General features: G+C 45.6%; 5 protein-coding genes across 5 annotated transcripts; 4 read left to right on the top strand and 1 right to left on the bottom strand.

Moving 5' to 3' along the window:
* Positions 1 to 180: 180 nt before the first annotated feature.
* Positions 181 to 1735, top strand: PAAG_05582 (hypothetical protein; the record flags this gene model as incomplete). Its single annotated transcript, XM_015845627.1, has 4 exons — positions 181 to 283; positions 384 to 484; positions 580 to 707; positions 769 to 1735. The coding sequence occupies 4 exons, from the start codon at positions 181 to 183 to the stop codon at positions 1733 to 1735; spliced, it is 1299 nt and encodes a 432-aa protein (XP_015699853.1).
* A 4189-nt stretch (positions 1736 to 5924) lies between these two features.
* Positions 5925 to 7329, top strand: PAAG_05580 (NAD dependent epimerase/dehydratase family protein; the record flags this gene model as incomplete). The annotated part of the gene is made up of 3 exons (XM_002792249.1): positions 5925 to 5973; positions 6143 to 6304; positions 6416 to 7329. The coding sequence occupies 3 exons, from the start codon at positions 5925 to 5927 to the stop codon at positions 7327 to 7329; spliced, it is 1125 nt and encodes a 374-aa protein (XP_002792295.1).
* A 3549-nt stretch (positions 7330 to 10878) lies between these two features.
* PAAG_05578 (hypothetical protein) lies at positions 10879 to 12218 on the top strand (the record flags this gene model as incomplete). Its single annotated transcript, XM_015845626.1, has 6 exons — positions 10879 to 10988; positions 11062 to 11128; positions 11169 to 11236; positions 11293 to 11412; positions 11571 to 11648; positions 11783 to 12218. The coding sequence occupies 6 exons, from the start codon at positions 10879 to 10881 to the stop codon at positions 12216 to 12218; spliced, it is 879 nt and encodes a 292-aa protein (XP_015699852.1).
* Positions 12219 to 13166: 948 nt separating this feature from the next.
* On the bottom strand, positions 13167 to 16366 carry PAAG_05577 (DNA topoisomerase; the record flags this gene model as incomplete). The annotated part of the gene is made up of 7 exons (XM_015845625.1): positions 13167 to 13301; positions 13377 to 13826; positions 13880 to 14119; positions 14172 to 14510; positions 14576 to 15823; positions 15931 to 16175; positions 16303 to 16366. 7 exons carry the CDS (start codon positions 16364 to 16366, stop codon positions 13167 to 13169), a joined length of 2721 nt encoding a protein of 906 aa, XP_015699851.1.
* Positions 16367 to 16972: 606 nt separating this feature from the next.
* Positions 16973 to 18333, top strand: PAAG_05576 (ATP synthase gamma chain; the record flags this gene model as incomplete). The annotated part of the gene is made up of 6 exons (XM_015845624.1): positions 16973 to 17028; positions 17172 to 17749; positions 17852 to 17964; positions 18036 to 18056; positions 18136 to 18170; positions 18240 to 18333. 6 exons carry the CDS (start codon positions 16973 to 16975, stop codon positions 18331 to 18333), a joined length of 897 nt encoding a protein of 298 aa, XP_015699850.1.
* Between the last annotated feature and the right edge of the window lie 771 nt (positions 18334 to 19104).

The raw sequence follows: 19104 nt of genomic DNA, 5'->3' as shown, positions 1-19104 counted from the left end.
CACGTCATTCTTTCCAACGACGCCGGGATGTAAACGCGGGGCACCAACAGCTCTCCATATCCCAACCCATGTTTCATGTTCCGTATTTCAGTACTCCGGATCCCCGACAGCTATCCGCTACGTTGACCCTCCAAAGAGATAGATCCACCCGTTAGCAGCTGCATTCAAAGCTAGGGCGAGATGGCTGCCAATACACCCGCGAAGCTAAAAGCTGCAGACATCACCCGTTTTGTCACTCGGGCGTCGCAGCTCGAGAAAGCGAGGCCCGTGGTATCATACTGGTGTATGTTGATTCCTCCCCCCCCCCCCCACGGACTGTTTTGACAATAATCGCGGGGGATGAGAGCGGGAAGGATGCTGATATTTGAGTATTCTACCTATAGGCAACTACTGGGCTGTGAACCAGATATTATCCAAGGGCCTGCACAACTCAGATAGCGAATGTTTAAGATACACAACGGAGCTTATGGATAAGTTGGAGAAGGTTTGCTGCTGGCTTGTCTCGTTCATTCTGCTTTCTATATGTACTCTTCGTAGCATGTCGTTGATGCTAACTTGATTTGCAAATGCCTCCTCTAGTTTAAATCTCAACATGTTGACGACGATACTGTTACAGATGATGCCGCCGGACAAGCCTATGTGGAACAATTCGGATTAGAGACCTTCCAGCGTGCTGACAACGCTGTTCGGGCCAACAGGGCTTCATTGTTCGCTAGTGAACCTGCATCCTAACTGCTTTGTATACGGCTTTAGCTAACTCCTAGCCAGACAAACTGCGGATACCTTCCAAGCTGGGGCAACCTTTCTAGAACTATGCCAGATATGGGGACCGATTGAGCCGGAAATAGCTACCAAGATTAAGTTTGCGAAATACCATGCCTTGCGCATTGTCAAAGCACTCAAAGCCGGAGAGGACCCGAACTTATCAAACCCACCAAGGGAGGAGGAAGAGATGCCAAATGACGTACCTAGCTTGGATCCCAATGACCCGGAGGTTCAAGCTCTAAATAACCCGTCATCGCAGTTAGCACCAGAAGTAAAATTGCGACAACCGTCCGTAGAAGATGTTACAGACGAGTTTTACAACGAGGAAAGAAGATTAGCGCACCAGTCCTCTCTGAACGAATCTCTCCATCCATCCAGAGCCTCCTCGGTTCCCCCCCTCCGACGACCGGAATCAGGCATTGTCACAGCTGCATCCAGTACAGGACTTCCAAGCCCACCTTCGTACTCAGCTGGTATGATGGACCTAAGCCCTGACGCGCGCCAGCGCCCTTCACACCTCTCTCAAGCATATGTTCCTGACCTTCCTGCAGCCCCCTCCGACTTCCCCTCACCCGCGTCAAGCTCCCAGGACCTCCCCGCAACAGGTACAGGAGCCTTTTCTGAGCGAAGAACTTCCCTAAGCACCTTCCAATCATTCCCGGCTCCAACAACGCAACCTTCAACGGACATTCCTGGACCCGCAATGGGATCCCCACCTCCCTCTGGATTTGATGGATGGATGCGGCAGGCGCCTCCAACCACTGCTCCACCCACTAGTATCCAGCCCACAAAACCTGTGCAGGGCGCAAGCTCGTACCCCAACCAGCCACCAGCCCTTGGAGTAGATGAGGACGCAATTGCAAAGGCGCAAAAGCATGCCCGGTGGGCTGTGTCAGCGCTGAATTTTGATGATGTGCAGACCGCAATCAAGGAGTTGACGAATGCACTGAATATGTTGGGTGCTAAGTGATTTTGTTTTGATTTTGTTTTTCCTCTCTTCTTCTTCTCTTTCCATTTTTCTTTATATTTTTCTCTTTTCTTCTTCTTCTTCTTCTTCTTCTTCTTCTTTTCTTTTCTTTTTTTTTTTTTTTTTTGTGTGTGTGTGTTTGGAGTTTCGTGTTTATCCAGTGCTAGCTGAGGAAGATAAGATTTTATTAGGGGCTATATCTTTTCCCACCTATTGTGCTTATCCTTAGGGAAAAGAAGAATAGTAATGAGTCATTTTTCTTTGCCTTGAAGATTGAAAGTTGGCAAAGGCAAAGCCTTAAGGTGCTTAAATTACGTACCGTTTGAGGCCAATTATCAGGGACCATGCCAGGTTGTGCCTCTTCCCTTCACGTTGACCGTATATCATGTCGAATTGGAATTTCCCCGGAGCCAGCCAGGGGATGGGCATAGCTGGACAGGGGAGTTTTAAAGTAAGAGAATACCCTCATAAACACGGTTGAGGTTGTATGGATCAACTTTGGGATGATCTGGAACTGCGAACTGGGATAGTTTCCCCTCATTCTGTTATTTTCGATATTTTGTCCATGGAACAGGCTTTGTCAGTATAAACGCCAATTCAATGACATACGTTTACAGCTATTATTATGCAGACGTCCAAGGGGAAGTACGTTAGAAAGTGTTAGAAATGTAGCATAAAATTTGCTATCATTATCTCTTCTTTCTGCTACATCATTTCGAAGATTTTCAGATACACGCACTGACCCCGATGGCGAAGTCTTGAAAGGTGACAATTACGGGACGGACTGATGGCAACAGAAGCGACGAGAACACAAACACCAGCTCCTCCTGTACAGCCAACCACCGGCGAAACCGCCTCAGTCTCAACCTTTTCCGGGTGTAAAAGTGAGGGAGGGGCTGAAACATCTGAAGCAGAAGTTCTCCATAACAGGATATGCCGCGCATGCGTCTTTTTATCCTTAGCTTGCATCCCCCGCCCCCGCCTTTCTCTCTCACCCCTTTCCACAACTTCACCCATATTCGGACTCGCACATGTCCTTCTACCCTGTGAATATCATCAACAAACTTTGTTTCCATTCCGCGTCTGCATACATACATGGGGATACAGTTGCGACCATGTATGTATGTCTGGGTATCCTATTTAGGAAGGGTATGTGTGAATGCATATATGCGGGCGTAGGGGGATGGAGGTATGGGTTTATGGAGGTCGGTGGGAAGTATGTAACATTGGAGACGCTACTTCGTATTCATACAAATGCTCTTGGGCAAGTTCCAAGAGCGCATTAAAGCTGACGTTTAAGCCGACAGTTTATTTCACGGATGCATCCAATATCGGATGTGAATTTGGTCCCCATTGGGACATGAGAAAACAGAAGAGGAATTGGAGACAAATCATTGCTCGTACCAACTACGAGTCCGCATCTATTTCAACCTTTAAAAAACAGCAGCAACATTGATATTAATATGAAATGGGCGGTGTTCTGTTTTTTTAGGCAAGCCGCCGTGGTAGGCTACACGTAGACCATTCCCACACGCCCCCGACGAGGAGCCAATGCAGACCAAAAGTATAAAAGAAAGAAAGGCACTGCCAGACACCAGCCAGGATCATATTTTGGAGATTTTCCATGCTAGGGAGCCTCTTCCGATCAACGATGCCCCACAGAGCGGGCCATGAGAAAATCAGTTAAGCCGGCTTCTACGTCAACCTAGCGTTGAAGAAACTGCAAGTAATTATGGACGAAGGGAGATATCAAGGCAATGTCCGAACGCAGGGTGGTTTGGTTGCTGACATGCATATGAGGCTCTCAGGGGGGTGACACTGTCCAGGCGTGTGAGTGGTTGAAGGGGTGGAACTTGGTGAATATAAGATTCAGTTTCTTACAGTCAAACCCCTTCCGACCAGGTCAGCCCAGCTGCATATCGAGAATTCCTCCTTGAGATGAAGAAACTGGGAGAGGGGATGCGATGACAATGCATCATTCAATGAATATCTGAAATCTACCCTTGGAAAAACAAGAATCGAGAAAAAACTCATTATTGGGGGTTCCCTCTCGGATTCTATTCCATCCCTAGCGAAAATCTTAAATAAAAATAAAGAAGTGGTGCATAAGGGAGGACGGAGTGCGGAGTTGTGCATCCTTTTTGCAGTTCCCTGGATGTGTCCACCCTGTCCTAGACTTCGACTGTCGCTGGGCCCCTCCCCCCCCAGCTGTCCTCTTCAAAATTTCCATGGTTTGCGTACCCGGTGAGTAAGAAAGGCGTTGCAAAATTTGGACACAGAGAGGTTTGTTGATAAATGGGAAAAAGCCAGAAGACAGGAGGAAGGGGGTTGACGGCTGTCCGTCATGTATCAGTTGTGACCAGCATTCTGAAACCCTCTGATTTTTTAGTTTTTCTTTTCTTTTTTTTACTTGCGAAGAAGGGCAGAAAAGAAGAATAATCCATCCTCTCACCTGCAGGCTGCAGGGAATTTAATTAGACAATGCTAGTGAGCTAGTTGGGTCGGTTGTATTAACCAACCAGCGCGGATGAATGACTTCAAGATGATGATGGTTGGATGACTTCCAGGGATAAGGCTGGCCTTTCTTTTTTTTTTCTTCTTTTTTTTTGCAATTGTTACGGAGTATTATTTATTGCCGTGTGATGCTTTTCAATATCGAATCCTTTGGACAAGAAAGAAACAATGCAATGTGCAATACGGAGTATACTCCCTCCGTTGTAATGGGATCTTCCTCACATTATTTCATTCCTCATGCAAGAGGGTTCCAACTCCCCTCCCGAAGTGCAGAATGTGTCACGTGGCGTGTTTCGGAAGTCACTGGTACCTGGTGATCATGGCCGGGACCATGGCGATCTCCGCAAAATTGGGGTTGGGCACACATAATATTGGTGTACCTGATACCTGCGAGCAGGCCGTTGGGCTGACAAGTAACCACTCAACCGTTGGAGAAAATTTGGTGGGAGGAGAGAAAATAACGAAATCAAGAAAAAGTGGAATTAGCTAGCAACATATAACCAAAAAAAACAACATTGCAGATATCTGTCTTTCAGGAAATTAATTAATCGAAAACGGTTTTGTGTGTGCTCCGCAGTGACAATGGGCATTAGTCTGTATAACTGCACGAGTACCTGCGTGCTTGCGTGCAATGGCGCACATAGTATTCCTTGTGTTCGCCGTTTCAGCCGAAACAAAACGATGGATTATTATATCAAATATCACATGTCAACCAGATATGAATAAAATGGGTTCCTGCAGCTTCTTTAATCAGTTTCTGGTCTGACAGACTCCTCATTATTAATTGTAACTAAGTAACTAATCAGAATGAATGCCGCAGACAGTAATCGCTGACCTCTCCTTACTTAGCCTTCCGCTGATGCGTTTCTAGTCGAATTTAGGACGAGCTTTGTCCTGATTCTTCTTCTTCTTCTTCTTCTTCTTCTTCCTCCTCTTCTCTCTCTCTCTCTCTCTCTCATCATTTTCGCTTCTTCTTCTGATTCGGCTTCTGCCGCTTCTTCTTTTCTTACATTGACTCACCAACCCCTTGCGTTCTCTATATACCTTCTCTCGCCTCTCCTTAATTAATTCAAGTGGCCCCGAGAAGGCTGGTCCGTCTCTGCTTCGATATATCCACCTACCTAGGTGTGTCTCCAATCCTAATTCACCCGTCCGGGGCAGATAAATCAACTCCTACTGCGTATTTGTTCACCCAGCAAACACCACCACGAACATCTCTACACTTCAAGCTAGAGACTCAGCCAACCTGTTAGCCTGCACGCTGTGCACTGAGCTTTAAAATTAGCACCCTCCTTTTCACACACATACACACACACACACACACACACACACACACACACACACACACACACTCACACACACACACACACTCACACACACACACACACACACACACTCTCTCTCTCTCTCTCTCTCTCTCTCTCTCTCTCTCGCCCCCCGCCTCTGTCCAGCGTGTCCGAAACGGATCGACATCGTCTCTATTCTCGGCCGATAGCACGACTACCACTCACCAACCCATGCCCTGACTGGAGCAATATCTACGCTTTATCCGAAAGTTACATCCGCCCTATTCAACGGATAACGCACGTTGACTGGACGGGTTCGTTGGCGTATATCTCCTCTCCTCTTTCTCTCCCGATTATTATTTCCCGTTCGACGACACCCCCGTTGAACCACGATGTCCAGGGAGGCTAGCAAGCCTTCCATCTTGATCGTTGGAGGCCTAGGTACGATAAACATCTCCCTCGACGAGAAAACTTTCATGTCGACATCCAGCTAGTTATACCTCCCCCCCCCCCCCCCCCTTTTTTTTTTTTTTTTTTTTTTTTTTTTTTTTTTTTTTTGTAGGGGGGGAGGGGAAGGGGAGACTGACTCGATGCGTGAAACGAACCACAGGCTTCCTTGGCCGTTTTCTTGCCCTCTATATCCATGAGAACAACCTCGCTTCAGAGGTGCGGATTGTCGATAAATTGCTTCCTCAGTTGGCCTGGTTGACTCCTGAGTTCAACGTCGCCTGCTCCCAGGACAAATTTGTTCAGGCAGATGCAAGTCGTGAGCGTACGTAAAACCCATTTCTCATTTCATTTTTCATTATTGATTTTTATTTTTCTTTGCTCCACTCCCCTAGCCTTCATCTTACTTATTTACGCCCCGCTCTTGGCGCTGTAGAATCATTTCCTCGAATCTTCGACCGGGCGAACGGTGCCCAGTTCGACTATGTAATCAACTGCGGGGGTGAGTCCCGCATGTCTCAACCAGAAGACGTATACCGATTGCGAAGTCATGCCCTCTCAGTTGCCCTAGGCAAAGAGGCTGCCCGTCGAGGAGTTCGTGCATTTATCGAATGCTCCACAGCCACCGTGTACAAAAGTGACCGCGAGCCGTGCAAGGAAGATGCAAAGATTAAGCCATGGTTCGCATTGTCGAAATGGAAATACCAGGCAGAGGAAGACCTGCGGAAAATCCCTGGCTTGAATCTTTGCATTCTCAGATTCCCGCATGTCTACGGGGAGTATGACAGGGGTTTGTTGACCACGGTCATTTGCATGGGAAGGGCATACATGGAGCTGAACAAACCAATCTCCTTTCTAAAGACCGGAAGTCAACCCATGAACACAGTGTACGTCAAAGATGCAGCCCGCGCATTGTGGAGAGCTGCAGAGTGGCGAGCAAACAAAGGTCCCAGTTCAAGCGGCGATCCGGTCGTTTTCAACATTGTAGACCACAACAATACCACAAAGGGTGATCTTGCCGAAGGTCTCAAAAAGGCCTTTGGCATCGAGTACTCCTTTGTCGGCACGATGATTACTCAAGTGGTGAACTTGAATCTAGATGAAATCATCGATGAAATGAACGAGGAATGTCTACAAATATGGGCAGAGCTTCTGAATGAAAAACAGATCGAAAGACCGGGACCGATAAGTCCCTTCCTAGAGCGGGATGCTATCAAGGATGGCGACCTCTTAATTGACGGATCACTATTCGAGCAGACGACCGGTTTTACGTACGAAAGACCAACACTTGCTAAAGATTGGATCCAACCTGTCGTCGAAAGCTTCAAGCGACTGGGATGGTGGCCTTAAGCTCCAGAACTTTGTTTTTGTTTTGAATCATTTAAAAATCAAAATATCAAAATATCCATGTTTCGGAAACATTTGACTTTCGTGAGGGGCGAACCATTCTATCGCATTTACGGTTCGGCAAACGATAAAGCCATATACTTTTTTAGTTCTTTTCTTCTCGCCTTTTTTCTCTTCAAAAACATTTAGGGAAATAAACAAAAGTGTCCCTCCAGAAATTCATTTTCATATTTTTCCCTTTTAATTTTGATCACTCTTTCGACGTGGGGAGGCAATTTCTTTCCTCCTTTTTTTTTTGGTGCAGCTTTCTGCCCATACAATATTATAATCGCGATAAGTATTTCCGGGGCATTCCTTTTGAGCACATCGTCGAACTACAGGCTACCTACAGGTCTAGTCCATGTGTGTTTTCTTCTTTTTCCTCCTGATTTTGCACCATCATCACTCAGTATTGTAATATAATGCATATATATATGTCTGTTTTACTGCGTTTTATTAATATTTTTTTACCTATCATTATTATTATTATTATTATTATTATTATTATTAAGTATTCCACTATTGTTCTCAATATTTCCATCTTGCCCCCCTATCACTCTCACCGACGATCAAGTGCATCGTTTCTGGAATCTATTTAGGTCTTGTCATTACCTCAAGCGCAATCGGCGTCACGCTCTGAAAACGATGAAGAAACTGCGAACACTCTACGTCCAAAAGAGAAATCACAGCAGAAATGTGCAACTTGCTCTCTTGCATTTATATCTGCGGTCATATCACTCTTCTCTCAAAATATCCGACATGGTGCTCAAATGCCAAGCGGGGGCACATATGTTCATACAAAGGAGATGAAACTTTGCTTATCCTATCGATCTCTTTTGTATTCTGTGCAACAGGCGTTATGGCACCGTAGTCAAGAGGAGGAAAGTTGCAGTAGAGAAGGAATTGAGACTGAGAAGTCGAGCTCAATATAGGAGCCGCTTAAACTTTCGCTTTTTAAGTGACATATTTAAATCTCTCTTCCTAAGTCACTTTTCCTTTCTTTCACGTTGTGTCTCAACTCCCACCTTTCCACCGCTCTTGACACATTCTCACATATTGATGATATCGCTATATCTATGTATTGCATCCCATATCTTTCTCTCCGCTCCAATCTTCTTTTTCGGTTTATGCTTGATTTGTGAATGCTGATGTTCCATTTTGAGCTAGCCCAAAAGTTGAGTTAAATTGGAGCTGTGATTCTGGGATTAGTAGAAGCACGCAGAGGAGAGAGGCGAATGGAGGCGAAGATGAAGATGGATGGGGTACGCCTCCGGATTATATCCTAGTTGACCTTGGCTAGTTATTGGATTCGTTGTCCCAAGAAATAGTTATCGAGGGTTTTTTCCACCAAAATTGCTCATCGACAATCATTTCAGCTTCGGGTTGATTTCAGAGGAACATGTTTTTCGCGATTCGAGATGGGATCCTGCAGAAGGACGAGTCGAGGACGCAGGTTACAGGTGTGGAACGCGGCGGAACCCGTCTAGCCCCTCTTCCTATGCCAAATTAAATCCAATTCCACAGCAACTGCCTGAAAATGTTGTATTTCAGCAATGAATATTCACGGCGGTTTTCCGGTTACTGACGAATGAGGCTGTAGGATAGTGAAGAGCGATGCGATACCGTGAGAAAAGTTTGCGCAACCTATCAGAATATGATTTATAGCCCATATATATTTCAGTAAGTATGGTGTGGCCCGATTGCCCTCGCTGTCCTACAAACTATACCTGGTGGTGACAGTTTCGCGGTGATTTCACCTCTTAACATTCAATGTTGTTCACCCTGAAAACTCAAGTTTGTTATTCATCTGGTGTTGCTTGCTGCCTGTTCAAGCCCAAGACCTAAGGATAACCATGGAGATATACACTAAAGAGACGCTCTTCACAGTTAATTTTTCTCCCTGATGTGACGTCTCGAGGTCCTTGAATTGCTGCATTTTATCCAATGACCTTCCGTCAATTTTCGAGGTTCGTATTGATAGGCTACATCTCTACTGAGTTTCTCTCTTCATGGTAATGCTGAATCCTTAACTAAAATATTAGGAGAATCCTGGGGTTTCAAACTCGAAGGACATCCCTCCACGCCACATCCGGATAGTTGGTGATACTGATGCTTTCAATGCGATTCGCGTTATCAAGAACCGGCCTATGGAGTTGCGGATTGGGCAAGAAATGTCCTCGTCGGATGGCCCTGAATCATCGGCACGAACTTTAAAATATGGTAGATTCTTCATAAATAGTGAGTTCTACTTTCAGTTACATAGTTTTGGATTTTGTACCTCCCCTTTCCTCTTGCCCCTCGATCCATGTTCTCTCAGCTGTTTAGAATAGCTGTGCTGTTGGACGGTGACTGTCAATCTTTTGACTTCCTTTGCGTTGGAGTGACCAATATATATAGCCTTGAGCGATCTCAATTCTATGTGACAGCAGAATTCAGAAAGGGAACCGACAATTTCGAGCATCAGGGTACATTTTTTACACCTGTAACAACTGTATTTCCCCTTTGACCACCGCATTTTCTTCTATCCGGAGCCGTCAATCCACACCGGCAATTATGACGCAAGTGGAGCTTGGTGAACCCCAGGCATACACTGCCCTAACTTCTTCGGAGAGCCGGACTCTTTCGGGAGGATCCGAGCAGTTTTGATTCGATTATGTGTGACAATAAAAGGCGGAAAAGAGAGGAGGAGGAAACGGAGAAACAGGTCGACGCTGCCGGCCACAAACAAGCAACCGTCTCGATATCAATCTGAAGGTCGCGTTATGACCATCACGAACCGTTGTACCAGTCAACCAGAACCATCGTCGGCGAATCTAAATAAATTCTGGGTCTTCAATTTATCATTTACCTCACAGTGTCAACCCTCGTATACTTGTATCTTCAAGACAGCTAGCTCCTTAGTACACATTTCGCCTCTCATCTCCTATCCCATTTTTTAACTCAATCTCACGACAGTGTGATCGCCACGGAGCTGATACCTCCTGACTATGATTTAATGGTCACAAGGCCCATGGCTTCATATAATCTACCCCATCTATCTGGTGCGACAGTGATGTGACGTCCTCATGGAGGCCATATCTATGAGAGAGCGGCTGCAGCAATTCGCTGTTATCAGCAACTTCCATGTGTTTTTAAATCCAGCTAACCAACCAAATCCGGCATCGGTCATGGGAGCCGATCAACAGTTGTAAACTATAACTAAAGCCTAGCTATAACTAAAGCCTAGCTATTCAAGATTGAAATAAATCACTTTTTGAGGTGGAAAATCTGGATCGAGAGCTCTCAAAGCCGCGATTAGCAGAGGACGAGGTATATATATACCAAGATTCCCCTTTTCACCTAGGCTGGCTTAAACTTTCAAAATCTCAAAATTATCGGTTTGGTTGTTTACCTTCTATCTCTGGCATATCAACTTATTATGTCTTCTTTTGACAGAGTTCCCTTGGCTAATGGTCTCAACGGTAAACAGGAAGAGAACGCCATCGTTTTCCCTGAGCAATATGACCTTCCCACATGCTCAGCACGGCAGAAGCTATCCCGTTGGATATGAATGTGCCAAGACTCTACGGTGTACGCTGGATCCTATGTTTCTCTCTCCTTGCTAATGTTGACAAAGCTCAAATGTGAGGATAGGCCTGCATAGTTGAGCGGTGGCATCTATTGAGACATGGTTTTAACGGATTCCTTTTCGTCTAGATATGAGGGTCTAAAACTCGGTCTGGCGCATACTATTTATGCCATTCCCTGGATTGCTGGTAACGTGGTGGGTATCCTTTTAACATGGTTGCACATGCAGGGACCAGAGTACGAAAGTTGATCCAAAGGGCATTAGAAGCCAGGTTGTAGATGGGTCTGGGGGAGTTAAATTTCTGTACCACATCTCGCCCCAATCGCCTTGAGTTGCCACTCCAGCTAATCTCTCCCTAGCTCTAAAGATCTCAGCGGGATCCTACCATCGTATGCGGAGTTGCAAAATAAACATTTCCCGCTTTCCAAATTCCAAACCGCTCAATTGGCCACTGTAGCTGTCATACCTGAACCGCCTCAGTCCGTTCTGGCAACGCAAGCGAATTTCATTGAAGAGGGGCCTTCTCCTAACCATTTGTGTTCACCACTCTATTTGCGAGGGTTTAGCTGTTGATACAATACTCGATACCTGGGCATATAACACATCTATCTTCAAGCGATGGCTCCACCTCGTTTAGTGTCTATGACCCGATTTCTAAAGACCGTACACCCCTAATGACAGGCTATCCAGTGGCGGATTTGGCCAGATTTTCAGAGTACGTTGTCAAGCCCACACCCCCACCTGTTGTTGTAGATGCAAATGCATACAAAGTAGTCCGCAAACTCACCAATAAGCCCCCAATGACATCCCGCATCTTCTATTTCTCACTTGCATCACTCAAAACCCAAGAACCGCTGCATCCGCCTTCTCCACAAACGACGCCCTGTGTGCATTCCTTTGGCAGCGTATGACTCGGGCACGAAACCCTACTGAGGTGGAAGAGGTAGATATAAACGGAAATAGTAAAATAAAACTAAAAATGTCATCCCTTTTCTTCTCAGTTAACAGAAGGCGCCGTAGGAGCCCACCACTCCCACCCACCTACCTAGGCAACGTATTTCTGGCCGTGACCACGGAACGGCTTCCCATTTCCATTCTCACTGCTACTGATTCTGATTCTGGGCTCTGTCGCGCTGCAGCTACCATACGCAGATCGCTGAATACCATAAATTCCCCAAACCGCGTGCCGCTGGAGATTGGTCTTGTCGACTCGCAGCCGAATCCCACTGATTACAAGGTCGCATATAGTGGCTTCCTTGGTCCGGATATCTCTGCGACGTCATAGGTGGACCTTGGGATTTATAGGCGCAGGTGGGGTCGTTTATTGGGCAAGGTGGAGTGTTTCAGGGTGCATGGGGACGGGGGAATGGTTAAATTTGCCATCTTTCCCAGGACGAATGACGGTGGTTTGGAGGTTATGGTCGGATTGGAGAATGAAGCTATGGAACGGCTAATGAGCGATGTGAATTTCATTGAGAGTGCGGAATCAAGGGAATAGACATGTGCGTAATTAGGTCTTTTTATTATATGTGATGACAGTGCGCAAAAATTGGTTTTAAGGATCTCAGACGACATATTCTTTTATATGAAGGTTTGATAATCTGTTCGAAACCCCAAGCCTTCAACCAGATTTCGCCTTACTCATAATTTGCTATTTAGTTTAGCAATTGAAGGGTCCTTTCTAACCGGTGACCTCAAGCTATAGCACTTTATATTTATGTGATGGTGTGGATGGATTGACAGCCAGAAGAAAAGGGTTTATAAAGAGTGCACATGCGACCAACTCGCAAAGTACATATATTAGTAATCCCTATTCAAGGAGTTAAATTCCACTCGAAATCTTGCCTAATCAAGAAGACACTAGAGGGTAGGGGCAAGAAAGAAGTATAGGACAGGAAAAAGGAGCCTTTTAAGATTCAAAAAGGGTTTGTTGGTGTCCCGGGCAAAAGAAAAAGTCAAATACTCCAGAAACCACCAACGACAGGTCAAAGTAAGAGAATAGAATTATGCCCCATACCGCGAGATGTGCAACTGATAGACACGAACAACGTACAGATGTAGTAATAACAACTCAAGAGAATTATAATAAAGAAGCAAACGCCAGCAACATAACAGTCAACTGCTTGGTTGACAGCGGGGGATAGAAAGCGGAGTCCTTACCTTTCTCTAAAAAATCCTTAATCAAAAATACATATAACCAGACAGGAAATTCTCTTTTCTAAGGTTCTAATTATTAAAACTCCCAATTTTCGTCCACGGACTTAATCGCCCAATCAAACTTTTCACGCAAGGTCTTCGAGAAGAACTTTTCCATGGGGACATTGAATTTCCTCGAAAATACCACGGTGAGACGAGGGTCGATATAATTCTTGTCAAAGGTTAAGAATATGTATTGTACGGTAAGGTACGAGAGAAAAAACGCAAAATAGTTTGAAAAACTTACAATTTTGGAAGTACCCAAGGCTACTTCTTTGTTGTTTTCCTTGTCCTCAGCCTGAAGGGACATATTTTCGATACGCTGTCCAAGCTTCAGGAGCTGGTTCTCCAGCTTCTCGACAGTGACTCCCTTTCCCTCCGGTACAACCTTTTTAGACTTGTTTTCCTTCTTGAACTTGGCTTCTAACTCATTCGCGGCTTCAAGGCGTTCCTCGAGCTCCTTTGCTTTCATTTCTTTCTCGCCTTCAGCAACGCGCTTCTCATTGTCTTTCTCGAACTTCTTTTTGATCTTTTGCCGCTGCTCTTCGACGAGGAAAGCTTGATGCTCTCTGATCCATTCTTGATCTAAACTTTCGTCAAGTTCAAAGTAGGCAGCGCCCTTCTTCTTCTTTAGCTTCGGGTCGAGGTCTAACATCATCTGCTTAAGGCGCCATTGTTGATACTTCAAACCTTTGATCTACAAATTGTTAGCCAAAGGACATTTTGGTTCCAAGTTGGTTGCGAACACACCCTATCACCAAGCTTTTCCATTTGAGTTGAATGGCTGGCGGTAACGGTACGCTTATGGTTACAAAGAATGGCAACTTGTCTATTCGCATCGTTGTAATCTTTAATCTTCTCTGCGATCGTGCCAGTTGACTTCATTCCTTTAAGAAGTGTAGCCATGGTGTAAGACGCGTTGTATGTACGGAACACCTTCGCGGTAAGACCCGGCATATAGTTGGAAAGATGCTTATTGAGCGCGGAAGTCTGAAGAAAATGTTAAATACAAGCTTTGAAAAATCGACGTTTGGGTACTTACCGTTAAGCGGTCGAATATTTCATCCCCTTCTTTCTTTGGTGGCTTCTTAAAAATTTTGAGGTTTTTGAAAACCTGAGGGTCAACTTCTACTTCATCATAGTACCGGATACTATCCTTGCCCAAAAAGTCGAAAATAACTGTATTTGGAGGTTTCAAGGTGACATGCTCATATTTCAGAGAGCAACAGCCAACAGTATCAGCCTCGTCTTCTCCTTTCTCATTTCCGGCACGAAGAGCGAACTGATCGATAAGGTAGACAGCCGTAGCTTTCTGGCGTTCCGCCATAAGCTCTTGTTTTAGGCCCTTCTTGTAGTCACTACGTATCCGATCAATGTGTTTCTAGAGGTAAATGTTAGTAACAAGATGCAAAAGATGGGGCGAGAATAATTTTGTTAATAACATACTTTGAGTTCCCTGGCCTTTTCGAACTTCTTGTAATCACTCTGGCCTTTGATATCGGAATTTGCCGCAAGCATGACATATTTGTAGTTGCCGTTGATATTTTCCTGCCACATAGCTAGCCAAGTACCTTCTTGATCATGCTTAACTTCCTTCCACTTATGGCCTGCGGGTGGTGTTGGGACTTTGGCCTCTTTTCCAATGTTGATAGTGATTTGCTCCGGCATAACTCTAGTCTTCACTTTTCCAGTTTTGGGATGTTCTCCACGACCGCGAAATAGGGCAGGAGGTTCGACGCGGAAATTTCCAACTTTCTGCTTCCTACCATCCCACATACAATACATGTATGGAGCTTCAAGCTCGTCCTTCTCAGCCTTAAGTCTTTTCTTTTCTGCGGCAGGCAGTGCTTTTTTCTCTAAACGAGCTGCTTCGTAGAACTCGAAGATCGGTTTGAAGTCACACTTATCAAACGAATTTATTGCCACTGAGTTTCCGTTCGGGTCCTTCGCACCGCCAGACTTCTTGACGTAGGCAGTGAAGTCATTGAAGAAATTTTTCTGGAACGTCGGGTTCTCAACGTTGTGGGTGGAGTTAAGCATGGAACCGAAGAACCCGGCAACTTCTTCAGCTTCTGGGGCTAGAGTTATTGGAACGCCATCGTACTTCATCTTGACATGCTTAGGCAGTGGCTCGTATGGAGGGGGAAATATGACACCGTTATGTTCCAGAGTTGTCCACTTGATAGTGCCATCTCCTTTGGTTGGATCCTCCCACCAACGATATTCCTCCTCTCCCTCCTCCGCCTCCACGTCAGCGTCGGCTTCTTCGCTAGATTCCTTCTTTGTCTTGGCTTTAGATATTTTCGCGTCCGTAGACTCTGCTTTAACTTTCGTAGACTTCTTTGCGGGCACTTTACGGGACAGTGGAACGTCTTCATCACTAGATTCCGACTTTTTAATGCCGTTTGCCAGTGTCTTTTTGCCTTTTGTAGTTTGAGCTTTTGTCTTTGTCTTTGCCTTTGCTGCTGCAACGCTTTCCTTTTTGCGAATCGCTTTTGCTTCCTTCCGAGCACGTTCTTCAATCTTAGCTTTCTCTGCGATTAGACTTTTCCTTATGGGAGCATCCGAGTCAGACTGCTCTTCTGCGGCTGCTTTCGCTGCTGCTTTCCCTTTAGCAGATTTGGATATGATGGGGGCATCATCAGAATTGGAATCTTCTTCTTTGAGCTGCGTTGAAGTGCGACGTCGCTTGCTCTATCGGAAAGAGTCAGTCGTGGTCTGCCAAAATTAAACCCAATTTTCGGCGTGGGAGAGAGGGTGGGGGGGAAGTCGTTGGTTCATTGAATAGTAGTATGGCGTACTAATGGCTTATCCTCCTCACTGCTCTCCGGCTCAGCATATGATTTCCGAACTCCGTCAGCTCTTGTCTTTCTCTTGCTTGCACTGGATCCGTTCACGTCGACATCTCGCATTTCGACGTCGTCAGGTTCGACGGTTCCATGGCGAATGGATAAGCCAGGCTGCACGTATCCATTTGCTTTCGGGGAGTGGCTAACGGATGGATCAGTGGACTTCGAAATCAGCTCATCTGAGAGCGCATGTGTCGCTGAACAGCTGTGCTATCAGTTAAAGCCCCAAGAAGAAAAAAAAGGAAATGGATTGGTAGTAAAGTGGCGATCTATGTGTGAGGTGGTGTGAAGTGGTGTGTTTAGTTAAAAGGCTCCAAAACTGACCTGTAGTGTGTCCGTTGGACTGCCTCTTGCCAACAAGAGGCACATCTTCATCCGAGGAACTCATGACTCGCAAATGAGCCACGTACGAAGCCTTCTGACGGGATAAGCAGTGGTGTATATGCGAGAAATTCGGGGGCAATAGAGAGCCACGTAGATGCCTTGCCGGGCAGTGGAGGCACGAGGCCGAGAACAGGGTGACAAAGGGGCGAGCAATTGTGAAAAGATAGGGTGCAAGGGGGTCTGTGAGGAACAGGAGAGGTGGTGAGGTATGCGCTGATAAAGGGTAGCTGGGAAATGGGAGCTGGGGCACGGTGGAGTGTGTAGAGGTGAGGTGAGGTTGAAGAGAAAAGGCAGGACTTGTCCTGGGCGAGGTTTGGAGTTGGAAGAAGGAAGGTTTTAAAAGAGGCTGAGGGTGCCGGCTTCTGATTGGCGGAAGGATTCTTCTCAGTCCAAGACGCCGCTAGTCCCGTTTTGGTATAGCACGGTTCCCTGTTCCGACGACCCAATTCATCCAGAAACACAACCAGCCAACATCACATCATGATTGTCTGGTATAGATAGATATTTGCCTGCTTCCAGTTGCCCTCCCACACGGCATCCGGTATATCAGTTTCAATTGCCAGGGCCCACACAGTCCTGACTATTGCCTATACGTCTCCTCTTCACGGCAATGCTCTCTCGAACCGCTCGTCCTGCCCTCCAGGCCGGCAGTGCTATTCTTGCACGGTAAGATTTTATCATCGCCTTAGTTCCTCCGCCACCTTCCCCCCATTCCCCCCAATTACAATTAGATTTGGCTATGACCATGTGGGGAGAGTTGCTCCTGGCCATTGGGGACAAGGTTGACTGACGTTGTTATTCCGCTCAAGAAGGAATGCACCCGCCAATGCCGCCAACTTTGCGACACTCCGTGAAATCGAGGGTCGGTTGAAGTCCATCAAGAACATCGAGAAGATCACCAACACAATGAAGATCGTTGCCTCCACCCGTCTCAACAAGGCCCAGAAAGCCATGAGTGATTCGCGCAGCTACGGCCAAACATCGAACGCCGTGTTCGAGAACGCCGAAACCAAACCCCTTGAGAATAAGAAGACTTTGTATGTCGTCGCTAGTTCGGATAAGGGTCTCTGTGGAGGAATTCACTCTGGCCTGAGCAAGGCTACAAGAAGGATGGTGCTTGAACAACCTGATGCCGATATTGTTGTCCTCGGAGAAAAGGCCAAGGCGCAACTCAGCAGAACCAATGAGAAGAATCTCGTGCTGAGCTTCGCAAATGTCGGAAAGGATATCCCAACGTTCGCCGATGCTCAAGCCATTGCGGACCAAATCGCCCAGCTCCCAACCGATTATGCCAGTATCAAGATTATCTACAACAAGTTCATCAACGCTCAGAGCTACGAGCCTGTTTTTATCGAAGCTTACTCGGAAGAGGCCATCACGCAATCTCGTGAGCGGAATCTGCACCCCAGCGTCTTCCCCCTTCCTCCACACACCCCAAGCAGCCCACTGAATGATAGTGTAGCGTGACATATTACTAATTTGCATATAGCAAACATATCTGCCTTCGAAATCGATGACGAAGCTCTTGCCAACCTCCGCGAATATGCTCTCGCCAACAGCTTGTTCTGGGCTCTGGCCGAAGGTCATGCCTGTGAAATCTCCGTAAGTGAATGACAGAATATAACACCCTTTTGAACTATAGAATGCGATTCACTAATTAAGTAACTTCTTAGGCTCGTCGCAATGCTATGGACGTATGTTTTCACTATATATAACATCCCAGTCCAATCGTCCCCTCTGTTTAGGATGAATTGCTAATTCAATATAATACAGAATGCATCCAAGAACGCTGGTGACATGATCCAACGGTATGTCAAGATGAAATTCTTAATCTCATTTACTTAATCTGTTAACTATTTCTAACCATTCCCTTACAGATTCCAGATCCTGTACAACAGACAGCGTCAAGCCGCCATTACCGGTGAACTGGTTGAGATTATCACCGGTGCCACTGCCAGTGAGGACATGTAAAAAGCCAGCGAACCACAGGGCCTGTCAGTGTATTCGAGACAAAAGGAAAAATGAATATGCCAGAATTTTCCTTGGTTTTTTTTTGGTAGAATTTTCTCACGCTTCCACTACCCCGGCTACGCTACTGTACCTAGATCCTTTGTTGAAAACTTGTAAAATCAATCACTTTTCTCTCATACTATTGTCAAGTTTCACTAGTACTTTAATCTTCTGTTAAATAACAACATTCCATATTTTCTCATATTTCTTTTTCATTTACTGCTGCTGCTGACAAACAGAGTTGCCTCTCTGTCACTTCTGCCATCAATCACATTGTCAAATGCTCACTTGGAGATTCAAATTAATGAGTTGTTTATTTTAAGTCTCTAATGTTTGATCAACTCTTGTTGATATTTATTCTCACTCATGAGATAGTTAGATGCTGGTTATCTCTTCATGAGGATAAAAAAGATTACACAAATCAATGTTCTATTCTACTTCAGCGAGAAGAGAGATGATTTACATCACACTCACAATCATTATTATCAGAAACAACATGACACAACATGTAACACAGCTTAATTATTAAGAAAAAAATGCAGATAGTTTCTGCAATCAGATGAAATTTGATATCAGGGAAGTGTTTCAAATCTTTTTGTTTTAAATGAATTTTGCATGATTGACTCAGAGGTATGAACAATCAGAGTCAATTGATATTCTGTGAAAGCTCCCCTCCTTTTAAACCACCATGTCTGTTAATTTCATCTGTGGGCCTTTTGGGACTTCTACATG

Source organism: Paracoccidioides lutzii (genome assembly GCF_000150705.2).
Source record: "Paracoccidioides lutzii Pb01 unplaced genomic scaffold supercont2.15, whole genome shotgun sequence".
In the NCBI taxonomy this organism is placed as follows: Eukaryota; Fungi; Ascomycota; class Eurotiomycetes; order Onygenales; family Ajellomycetaceae; genus Paracoccidioides; species Paracoccidioides lutzii.
The sequence above is the reverse complement of the archived record's forward strand: the minus strand, read 5'-3'. Positions and strand labels throughout refer to the sequence as shown.